The 12,968-nt window shown below is 35.2% G+C and overlaps 1 protein-coding gene across 5 annotated transcripts in view; it reads right to left on the reverse strand.

Moving 5' to 3' along the window:
- Window positions 1–4,617: 4,617 nt before the first annotated feature.
- LOC103994870 (phytyl ester synthase 2, chloroplastic) overlaps window positions 4,618–12,968 on the reverse strand; it is a 47,826-nt gene continuing 39,475 nt past the window's right edge. For 3 of the 5 annotated variants that reach the window (XM_009415319.3, XM_065121277.1, XM_009415317.3), the window contains 3 exons: window positions 5,946–6,031; window positions 5,162–5,271; window positions 4,618–5,018 (listed from right to left, as the gene is read on the reverse strand). In XM_009415319.3, the coding sequence (XP_009413594.2) occupies window positions 4,828–5,018; window positions 5,162–5,271; window positions 5,946–6,031 (387 nt within the window). In that variant the 3' untranslated portion in view covers window positions 4,618–4,827. Of the gene's footprint in view, window positions 5,078–5,161; window positions 5,272–5,945; window positions 6,032–9,770; window positions 10,088–12,968 lie in introns of those variants that run through there. The other 2 variants (XM_018830631.2, XM_009415321.3) reach the window with 2 other exon arrangements.

Below are 12,968 nucleotides of genomic sequence, written 5' to 3' on the forward strand. Positions count from 1 at the left end.
AGTATGCAGGCGGCTTCTACGCGCAAGGTAGCTAGCTCGCAAGCGGGCACCACCCTGCTTGTAGGCGGCTAGCCCGCGAGCACCGCTCTTGTGGACTAGCGGTCGCTAGCCAGCATCACCTTGCCTGCAGGTGGCTTGCACTTATGTAGGTAGGCACTCCTTCGCCGAGCAAGTGGCTCCTCTGCAACTCTTGTGCACACTCCACCTTCGGTCGATCCATTGGGCAACAATAGCTATCACCCATGTTTCCTTCATTTACGTCAACAAATTTGACGTTGAAAGACTACTCTAATGACAACAAGATAAGGCATCTTTTGAATCTACCAACTACATTAAACGTAGCTAGAACACGTAAAACAATTCTACATGATTAAACATAACACATATAGTTTATAAGCCAATGATCGCATGACAAACTTGACTCTGATACTACTATTGGAAAATCATGGATAGGCGTCTCATGTGTAGCAAAAAAAAAAAAAAAACTAGATTTCCTAAAGTCAAGTACTTGGTCGTTGTGTGACGATTAGTGTGTGAGAAAATCATAAAATTGAAAACCACATAAATCATGTTAGAAGTTTTACCTAGGGAGATCGTATATCTATGAAATTTCTAGATCCAATAGAGAGGATGAAGGAGAACTCATGTACCCCTCTCTAATAGTGATGCACATTATAGATGTAGTGACGATGCTCCTCAAATCATTGCAGAGTCTCCCTCTCGATGAATACCACAAGGCTACTAGAGCTAAGAAGGAGGAGTGGAGGCTGAGGAGAATAGGAAGGGTGACCATCAGAAGTTTTAGCTTATGAACCATGAGGTTTCTCCTATTTATAGAGGTGCATGCAGCTTAACCCTTAATGGATCCTATCCTCATTGGATATTGAAGGCTGAGGAGAACAGGAAGGGTGACCATCATAAGTTTTAGCCTATGAACCATGAGGTTCCTCCTATTTATAGAGGTGCAAGCAGCTTAACCCTTAATGGATCCTATCCTCATTGGATATTGGATCTCTATCCAATTATCTAATTAAATCTTATCCACAAAATCCAAACTAGGGGCTCCGTAGATATCTTATATCCACACCTCTACTTGTTGTAACATCCACCATATATGTGTGACCCTCTAGGTCCGATATTGAGCTAGTCGTGAGTCGATCCTATCAGAACTCCTTCTGACTCAAAACTCATTCTGATATAGTAAATTATTATCTCTATAATTATTCACTCGACTCAACAACTATGGATGTACTATGCCACTATGTCATTATCCCCAAATGGTATAGGGGATCTAATCCATCAGACCTATCTGTCCTTAGTTACCATGTATATATAGTTTCTCATCCATCTAATATCTCAGAGACAATGTATTAAGCATGGTAACATTAGGCCCATACAGAATCCTATATGAGTCTCACTCTAATCATATTATCTTGGAGAACTCATTCTCTCTCAATCCGAATGACCTTGCCTAGGGATTTTGTTTGAGCGAGCACACATGGGATATTCCTCTCGTGATACTGAGAGTGGATGATCATCTGTTGACACTCAATTGCCTTCGTAAGGTTGGCTGTCATTCCCAAGAATCGATTGTATCAAATCTGAAACTTCCAAACCTGTAAGTCCGACGTCAAATAATGTAGTACTCATACAAGGCATCTTTGATGTCTTAAGTCTAAGGATCAGACACGAGTGACTATGAGACCAGTCGCCTCCATCATATGGACAAGTACATAGCGCATCGGTCTATTCAGTTATCTCGATATCCTTCTCGAGTAATATATGACCGAGATAATTTAGGGTCTGTATTTAAATATGAATCGATCTCATTATCATGATCTCATCACAATCCGATTCCTATTGCACAGATCCAAGAGCATCACAATATACATCCAAATAATATGTGATAAAATGCTAGTGATAATAAACAAAGAGATCACCGCAGCACATCTCCGGTGCCATCACTCATGTGATCGGCTTGTAAGACATATATAACTAACATAAATATCAAAATTGAAGAATTTTTTATAAAGTTGCTGTCATAAAATATATTTTTTTAATTTTTTAAATATTTTAGGATGAAAATATTAAAACTAAAATTTTTTTAGAAAGATGTTGAGCCTAACTTAGTTAAAAAAAATAAATGTAACTTAGTTAATTTCCTCAAAATATATCTAAAATTTTAAAGAACTACTAAAATATGTTTGTAAGTTGATTAATATTATTTTTTAGTTTTTGAGAATTGTAGGATGATAAAACATTAAAATTATGAAACTTTTCTAAAGATGATGTGATTGAGTGTAACTTAGTTAAAAAAAATACTATAACTTGTTAATTTCTATGAAACATATCTAAATTTTTATAAAATTGCTAGAAAATTTGGGTATGATGATTAGTAGGATTTTTTTTATATTTTTTGATAATTTTAGGATGATTAATCATCGAAATTAGAGATTTTGTTGGATAAGGTTTGTGATCGAATATAACCTTGTCCAAAAACTTAGTGTGACTTAGTGAATTTTTATGAAACCTATCTAAACTTCTATTCAACTATCATGTATAATTAGTAAAAAAAATTTATTAATTTTAGGATGATTACTTATCGAAATAGGATAGAATTAGAATATATAGTATGATCAAGTGTAACTTAAAAAACGAATGTTACCTGGTGAATTTTTATGAAATATATCTAAACTTCTGTAAAACTACAGGTCATGTGGTAAGATAATTAGAATTTTTTATTTTATGAATTTAGGATAATTAATTATCAAAATTAAAGCTTTTTTTGGATAGGTAATGTAATCGAGTGTACGTTTAAAATTGAGTCTGACTAGGTGAAATTCCATGAAACATATCCAAACTTCCTCAAAACTATAAGGATATGTTGATAAACTGGGGATTTTTTAAAATGATGCTATGATTTATTATAACTTAGTTGAAAAATGAGTATAACTCGGTGAATTTCTATGAAACCTATCTAAACTTTCACAGAACTACTAGGACCTTTTTTTTTAAAATTTTTTTTAAAATTTTAAGATGATTAATGAAATTTGATACATTGTGGTAGGATCCTGTCTAATGGTCCCGCAAATAAAATAGGATCCTAACTCAACTAAAATTCACTTTTATAACTCAACTAAAACATTACTATAATAAAGATTGTAAGATTGATTATGTTATAGTAACTTTATATTAAAAATTAATAATAATTTATTATATTACATAGTGTTGTGGCACATTTGTCGAAAACTTTTATAGATATATTATATATAAAAAATCACCCATATAGCCAATAAAGATAACAAAAAAATGACCAGATTTAGGCTATACAAAAAGATCCAAGATACAATATTTCTTTACAATTGACAATATTAAGTTATACAATTGTTTAATATTTGCATGAGCGTCAATTATGATCCAATTGGATTGTATATCTTACACAAAATTTACCACTCAATTCTTATAAAAAAAAAAAAAGCTTTAGGTGTTCTCGATATATTATATATCTTATATGGATTTTACCAGTTATACATTTCATATCTTGATAGACTTCAAAATTTTTAGGCGTTCTTCTCTATAAAACAATTCAATTCTTATCCAAAAAATAAACTAAGGCTAATGCTTTAACTTCTAATAAATACAAAAATAATGCATCAATTTAGTTAAAAGAACCCAAAAAATACCTGAAACTTCATTAAATCATTTGGCAATATAGTGAAGGATTCATTAATACAACCGATGCTTCGATGACACTAAGATTTCAATGATGCAATGGTGACATCTTCCTCCAATAGTTTGACCATGCCCATAAACACTTGGACAATATAGCAGCAAAGCCTTCCATGAATGCTTTGTGAATAAAGTGGTTAATGAGATGACGATGTAGCCCTGCAAATCATGAGTACAGTGAAGGATTCACTAATGTAGTCAAGGCTTCATTGATGCTACCAAGGCTTTAGTGATATAACAATGATGTCTTCCTCTAACAACTTGACGACATAACAATGATGCCAACAAATATATTAGCAACACAATAGAGGTGGAGAAGGAGGAATGAGATCAGGCGTAAGGGAAAGGGGAGACGAAGGGAGAGGAAGAGTAGGCGGAAGAGAAAAAGGAGGACTGATATGAGATAGAAGAGGAGAAACAGAGGAGGCAAAAAAAAAAAGTAAATACAATAGAGGGGAGGAGGCGAAAGTAAAGGGGGAGGATAAGGAGTAGGCAAAGGAGGAGGAAGAAGTATACGAAGTGAAGGAGGAGGTGGAAGACGAGGAAAGCTAGGTTAGTAGTACAGAAATTTTGATCCAAATAAGATCGAATTGGTTCAATAAAATAAATCAAACTATGAATTATTCTTTAGTTTTAATGTCATTTGACATAAAAGATGGGAGGCTACTATCTAAAACCGACTTTTTATTTATTTACGATCCCATACTATTTAGAACCCCTTAAAACTTTAATAAAATAATAATTTACTATTCATAATCCCTCTAGTTTCATTTTACTCTCCTCTTTTTCTTTTTTTCCTTCACTTGAAAGATGATATATTTTGGACTTTTTCAAATTACTTCAAAAACATCTTCTGGGATAATACAATTGATCCATAAAATAACAATCTTTGCGGGGCGAACTTACCTATTGTATATAATTTATAGAAATGAGGAGATGAAATATTCCACAAGGGTCATTGCATACAATTATTTCATTATCCTTAAAATCATCACCAGTATTAGTTAATGATGCCACAAATTGCAGCAAATAATGGAAGTCATTTTGACACCATTGTACAAATAAGAATATGAACATCACCTTTAGACATCCAGGTTGTCAAATTTCGAATGTGGGAACTTCAGTTGTGAAACCATTAGTTGTTTGGTAAAGTAGCCTTGGTAACAGATTCCTATATGGGTCTTTTTCTCTCTTTTCCTTCAAATAGGCCATACAATTCTCAACCTCAGACTTCACATGAATATATAGCTGCTGAGCCTGCTTCCTGTCTCTTAGCTCCTCACTCCTCCCTTAACCAATGAATCACATGAAGAGCCATTAGCATCAAACATCAACAACCACAATAATACTACAAAAAGGAATGTGATATTTTGAAGTCAGAAAAATTTGTGTCACTTATACCAAAAATATACTTCTGTGGGAATGTGTGTACCTCTTGTTTCAATTGGCTTGCCAAACAAGAAATAAAGCCGCCCAGGGATCTTTGGTAATAATACTGGGGGATAAAGATCTTGATTCCCTACCTCTTCAACAGTATCAGTCCTATTCAGATCAGTTTGCCAGCATAGCAGAACATCTCAGTAGGGTATTCAAAATGCCAGAACTATTATAAAAGTATCAATCAAACAAATAGCTTAAAGTTAAAATTTGTAGTAATTGGCCAAATTGCTTTCCTACTCAACTAATTAAGACTTGATTCTCACTATGGAAGCTTAGACATGCCATCATCAGAAAATATGTATATGGATGGTGTAATTTTTTTTCACCGTCAACAACCTTCAAGCTTGTAAGAAGAATGGATGATGCTTCATGGAGAAAATTTCCTTCTTTTAATGGCCATATAAAATTATATATTCAAATGAATAAGAGCTCATGTGGGTTACAGAAAATCAGTGTCTATATGGTAACAATTGTAACAGCATGAACGAAACATAGCACATGAAATAATATATCCAAATTGATTGAGTGAAGGGCCTGATAATTAACTTTCATATGTCATCCTACCTCAACAAAAATATCATCCAACACAAACAAAATGACAGTCCAGTACTGGAGAATGGAAAAGAGAACACAAAAATGGATATGTATTCCAGAATCTGATCATCTTCAGTAGTAACTTCTCAATAAAAACCCTCAGGTTAGTGGATAATTTTGGTCCAATCAGCCCTCTAAGACTAACGAATTGAAGCAGAATCAGATGAAAAACTGTGTTGTACCTCAACCGCACACCATCTTGATTTATCCTCTTATTTAAAGTATCGTAAAATGGAATTTTGACAAGATCTTCATAGTCAAGCAGGACCTGGAGAAGCAATATTGAGGATCTAATAGTTAGACAAAACCATTATATAAGTTATGATTAGTTGATAGACAAATGACGTCAAACAAATTGACCAACTAAGTCATGATTAGTTCATGGATTAAAACTGTTGAACTGAAATAGACGGCAATTGAAGCTAGACTAATCAGAAAAAACATGTAGCATTCACTTAAAACAAATTGCCATTCTTTGATACATCTTTTTAGATTCTTCTTCCAAGAGGTTCATAATCACTTAGTATGTATGTATGTTTGTCTTAATAGATCACACTACAAGAGAGCTAATGCTACATTCTGTACAAGAAGAACAAATTAAGAAAATTTCATGGCTGATTATCAATCACACCAGAGAACATTTTCATGGTAAACCAAAGATGGAAAAAAAAAAACTCATAACAGATGTCTAGTACCACCAGATTTACAATATCAGAACTTCTAATGAAGGTGAAATAGATAACTGAAAAATGTTACAATACAAATGATTAAAGAAAAATGCAACACTTCCAAAACAGTCTGCTAATTGCATAGTTAAGATATCTCTATCACAGAAACCAGATATTACAGCTTGATTATTTTGTGAAAAAAGGAGATTCAATCAATGTTTGCTGTTCCACCCGAGTGGTACGGGCAATACGGGCTGGTCCGACTGGCGATCAAGACATGGATCACCCAAGTCCTCGTTGGCATGTCCCAGCATTCCATGTGTTGGTACACAAGTACAGATCGGTACTTACCAACCAGATAAATCTCTAGGACGGGTCCGGTACTGAAATAGTGACCCTGGATTCAATAGCAAGAACTGGTGGCCATATAGGAAGGACTGCTGAGAAAACAAAGATCAATAGAAGGCAAGTGCACTAGGGGTACCTCTTTAATGTTGGTGAAGACTGGCTTAGTTAAATATGGACCTACAAACGAAATAAAAGAAAATTCGAGTCTTTAATGTGTAACCCCAAGCATCATCCCAAAGTTACAAAAGAACCCTTGCAACATGCCTATTTGCTAGTTGATACAATGCCAAAAGGAAGGCCCCAACCATGGATTGTAACATGAACTTAAAGGCAGCTAGCTACATCAGATAAACACATAATGATGCTAAATGACAAGGAGTGCCGTTTCACCTGGACTGGTATGAACTGATACGCACTCTGCCCCATTTCAGGTGATCTGCTCCGACCAAATAAAATGGGTCAGCTCTAGCTTATTTAAACACTTAGGGTTTGTGAGCCCTATTCACCCGAATGTGAGCGTGTCTTGCCTTGCACTATCACCCATCGCTCGCCATGCACTGTCAATGGGTATGTTACCTCCTTTTCTTCTCCTTCTCTTCCTCCTCTTCCAATTCCTCCTTCCTCTTCCTCCCTCTTTCTTCGTCGCCTCCTCTCCTTCGTCCTCTTCCTCAACTATTTCTACTTCTTCATTCCTCTGCCTTCCTTCTTCCTCCTCTTCCTCCACCACACCTTCCTCTTCTTCTTTCTCTTCTTCTATTAAACATCAGTATGTATCGGTGTATCATGTGTTGGCACACTGATATTGTCCGACATCTATTGCTCCTACCAGATCATTGAAACGGGTTTGGACCCCAAACGGATTCCTTGATAAATGACCTTTGTACCCTTAAATAATGGGGCTAGACAATTTTGGAGTACAAAAGACTTTCCATTTTCTTCCTCATCACCCTAAGCCCTATATCCATCGATTTTCCCACACCTATTCTAAAGGAAGCCCCATATGTCCACATAAGCTTCTTTCCATCAATCTGTTGGTTTGAAATTGCACTTTGGTGGGGATTAGTGCAATGACAAACTCAAAAAACCTTTCCATATTAAAAAAATCACAAATAAATGAATAAAAAACTTGAGAACTTCATCAACCTACAGTACATATAGTGGAATTGAACTGAACTCATAGTTACGTTTGCTTTGGCTGATTGGGCAACCCCCTCTTATACCTTCTCAATCAAGGAAAAGGTGGTGGACAGGCAATTCTTATCTCCCAAATTTTGGGAATATGATAGAAATCATTGTTAAAATGGAACCTCTTTACGTAACCTGCAGAATGTTGACATGGATAGAAAAGTGATTTATGAACTTTGTTACACTCCGAAGGGGATGATAAGTAAATTGCAGTTTAATTTTTGTCTTCTATACAATGTAAATTTTCAATAACAATAATGTTATAAATTCCTATCTAAATTCAACCTTCAGTGCTGGTACAACCTCACCTTAAATGAGGAATGTCTTTGTCCTTTGCAATGCTATCAACATACTAAAACCAAATGTCCATGATGAGACCATTGCTATTAATGAGAGAAAAAAAATGATGAGTAATTATTGTCTCAAACACATGGTAACTTATTGACCTCTCTTACCTTTAAAGGTGCTTGGCTTGAGAGCCTTGTGGAACTTTTAGCGTCAACACGAGTGACACATAATGCTTGATATAATTTTTTTCTTTATATTAGCTTAGACATCATTAAAAAACAATTTATGAACATAATTTTGCAACTAAATGATTTACTACATGGAAAACATGCATCTCAGTTGAAGAAAATTATTGTGTAGGTCTCATCACACATCTCATCATCCTACAGATACAAGCGAATTTGGTCCATTTTGATACATAAATTTGAAATCATATTTCATATATATGCTTGGAGAAACTGGTATATGATTACGGATAAAGAGAGGGAAAAGGCCAAGGCAGATTCATTTAATTTTCAATTTATACAAGATGAGTCAATTCTCATGTTAGACAAGCTACATGAGGCTCATAATCAGAATGATCTAACAAAGCTGGAGATCCACCATTGCCATCTATGATTATTTAAAAACAAACTAGAGAAGAGTGTAAGGATGATTATTCTTGAGTCACCAAGGCCTAATCTTAGCCCTCATTAAGGGCAACTCCAAGTGAGGATGATGATGATGCTAGCTAGTTATGAAAGCCTCATATTAGGATGTGATAGTGGAATAAGAATTTGATCCTCAATGGGTCATGCCCTAGGAAGTTAGTCATTCTTGGATCATGGTGCAGAAAATAAATCCTCCACAGCCATGGAAAGAGTGAAATCATTCATCACAACCAATTGACCTATTGAGCAACAACTCGATGAGTATGACAAAACCTCTCCTCCATTTTAATATTTGTCTTCGTGATGTCCAAAATGGCAATAGGGATGCATTGGTAGTAATGTTGGAGGCCAAGGATCCTATTTTCTCCCATGGAGGTGGCATGTAGACAGTGGAGAAAAGCCATACTTGTGCCACCTAGGATGAAGATCTTGACTCAAAGTATTGCAAATTTTATGAGAAGAAAAACTCCAAGGGTAAGATAATAATTCCAATGGGATGAAAGAGCCTCACAATTATTGAGTTTGATAGGATTTCCTTATGGTCACTACCTTCTGCCAATATGGATTTCATGAGCTAGAGTATGATGCTGACCGGTCTCAATTTGTTGAGTAAAAGGGATCTCGTTGCCCATACATATATTAGTAGTGTTCAAGAGACTGATGTGGTCATTATTACCACCACAAGGCCATCCCTTTCCACCCACATTAGGTAAAGAGCTGTACTAGGCCATATATTTGCTTTCACCCTTCCCTATCAATAATCAAATTATTGATATTGTTCACATGAATAACATGTGGGACAATTTCTAACAACACCATGTGACATAAAAAAAAACAATATCATATCATTCTCAGATTTCAACACGTATAGGTTATACAATATAACATTGATTTCCCACCACAAGCAGCTCACCAGCTAACACATATTTTGGTGCTAGTAGGGGACAACTGAGACATATATCATGTATGCATGTCGTCAATTTATGATCATCAAAATTTATGAGCCAACATATGTATGGGCCAACATATCTTTATATGATAAATGATAGTTCACAAATTAAAAATATCATAATTAAAGGAAAGAAAGGAACAGCCCAGTTTTGACACTGAGTGGTCTGATTAGTGTGACTCATTCCATCCTACTGACACAGGTATAAGTCAGCAAGGACACCATACTGGTCTGACCTACAAACAATAGCAGTATTTGATTAGTATTTAAATTAAATCCATGTGCATCAAGTAAAAAAATTTTGGAGTTATAAAAACCTGCAAAACGAATTTGGAAAAATAGGCTTATAAGTTTTGAGAAATTAATATAGACATTTTACGAAACATTTTGTTTTCCTCCAATGAGGTTTTTGCAAAAACAGTGAACAGTTCAGGCAAAAAATAAAGGTGAATTTTCTCAATCCAAAGTCATGATAACCAGGAACTTCTTAAAGAGATTAAAGGAGGGTTTATTGACTTAGAAATTTTATTTCAAGCAAATTGGTGTGTACAAAAATTGGAATCTACATTTATAGCCAGATGACACAATGAACCACAAATAGAGAAATAGTGCATCTTTCTATTTTGACATGTGGGCAGAAGAAAACACATGTATTTGAATGACACAATGAAAAGCTAAGTTTGAACAACAAAAAGTAACACCAATAACATCTCAAAGAGACCACAAAATGTATTTGAATGCAAAAATGAAGTGCATGATGAATAGGAAAAGAACTGGTTTGATGATGCAAAAACAAATGTCTAGGAAAAAGTGCATTTTCGTATTTTTTATAAGATTAAAGAGTCATGTTCCTTATTCGAACGTCAAAGAACATAATGAGAGTGCTTATTTTGAGCTTAAGATTTCTAACTTAGGAAGAGAAAAAGAAGAAAAGGGAAAACAAGTTTAAATCTTGGATGAAAAGGAAGGTTTCTGTCCAGATATGAATTGATGTCTCATTGGTAGTCCACAGTCAATGACTTTATCAGGTCCAAGTCAAGTCATCAAGTGGTTGCATTAAATGAAATCAGTCTTTTGCTGAAACATGTCAGATTCAGCCACAGGTTTTCTGCGGTGTTACCATCAGAGTGGCAAACTCCAGACAGTTTGGCAATGATACTGCTCAACTTGAGCAGTGGTACTGCTTGCTTTGGTGCCATAGTGTGCCAAATTTGCATGTGTGCCAGTCTTCTAGTGGGCGCTCCAACAGATCTAGAGGTAGCTCTGATAGACCATGCAGAGAACCAATTGTATCTGATTTGTGTTCCATTTTTCATCCATGAATCAATGTTTAAGTGAAAAGATTAAAGTAATCTTTGATATTTTAAGAAACCTCTTGCCCTATAACTCTAGGGAATTTGAAATAGTTTTGCATGATTTTCCATTAGCAAGATCGACAACTTTTGTGATACCTTCCAATTTCCTCCCCCATCACCATGCACCCTTTTGTTCACAAATATTGATGTATAATAGAGCAAAAAATGTTGCAAAAGTATTAGTCAATCTTTAGCAAATCTTTCTCTCCTAATGCCAACAAACTGGCATTCACATAGTGGCTTTAAAAGATGTCTGCTGATTCACTTCTAGTGTCAATGAGTTCAAGATCTAAGCCATGATTTGGTACATGATATCTGATAAAATGGTGTATAAATTTCTATATGGTTAATCCTTGAACGTTGGATCATATTCTTTGCAAGGTTTATAGAAATAGTGTTGTCACACATCATGAATACATTTTTCAAAAAGTAGTCCCTATGTCTTAGAAAGTGTAATTCAATTGCATTAATTCAGCACAACATGCATATATTTTCAAGGATTAAAATCAAAATCCCTGAGATTGATTGACAATTAAACTGGTACAGTGTACTGGGCAACAGAATGGGTCAGTATCTGTTGGCACTGTCCAAGGCAGTGCCAAAGGTTGAGGGAGGAGGAGGGTGTGGGGGGGGGGGGGGGGTGTGGAGGGGAGGGGAGAGAGAGAGAGAAGGTGGAGCAAAAAAATAAAAACACAATCCACATACTGGTTGGTCATCGGACCAGTAAACACTGGTCCATACTGATTGGTACAACAAATATACAAAACTTTCTGATTGTTATGTATATGGTTTTTGCATTGAAAAGTGCAATCAACTTTTTTTCAGAAGGCCAAGAGAAAAGTACATGCCCCTGAAATTAATAGATAAGTTTCACTTTGCTCTTCCAATCCACTATGCGATCCACAAAGTCAACATCAACATATGCTATTAGATTGAGTAACAGCTTAGTACCAAGGGTCTAACATTTATGTCTCCACATTTAAAAATCTTCTAAATGCTACAAAGTGTGATTCCTTAGGATTGACTGATATATAAAACAAAAATTCACTAAAAATTATCTCAAATATACTTGTTACTTGGTAAAGTAATCTTCTAATTGTACCTTAACAGCTCGGTCTCAATTGATTGACCTTTTCATCTGGATCTAGTTCAATTGATGTGCTCAAAGGTTTTCTCTGTCCTAAGCTTCATAAGTGTTGACTGTGTACTTGGTTTGGTTTATGAAGATTGCCTCTTTTGGTTGTTTTATTTGAAGCCATGAAAGAACTTGAGCTCGTCCATCATAGTCATTTCAAATTACCATGCATACACTTCGAGAACTCTTGACATAGGCTTTTATAAGTAGCACCAAGATAATATCCTCTATATAGATACAGGCTGATATTATGTTATCTGTGGACGCTTGTCCATATCGACCTTACGGAGGACAATATAAAATAGTTTCACACCTTTTATGATTTCTGTCGTAGTCTCCCAAAATCTAGAGAAAAGAATGGACTTTTCTATCTTCTTTCCATCGCTCAATTTCGAATATCTGGATTCAGACCACTCTTGTGAGGTGACCATTGCCTTCAAGCCATGCCTTTTTTATTGTAATGACTTTAATGTAATAAAATTGGTGACAAACCGAGTAATTTCAAGTCGGAGTATCTCACCGTTTACATACTTTTGCATTAAAGCGTGGACCCAATGATGATTATATATAAACTTTGTAATTGATTGTGCTCGAGCTACACAATTCTTGACTGTATCCAACTCACCA

The sequence above is a fragment of the Musa acuminata genome, chromosome BXJ2-8 (genome assembly GCF_036884655.1).
Source record: "Musa acuminata AAA Group cultivar baxijiao chromosome BXJ2-8, Cavendish_Baxijiao_AAA, whole genome shotgun sequence".
NCBI classification, from domain to species: Eukaryota; Viridiplantae; Streptophyta; class Magnoliopsida; order Zingiberales; family Musaceae; genus Musa; species Musa acuminata.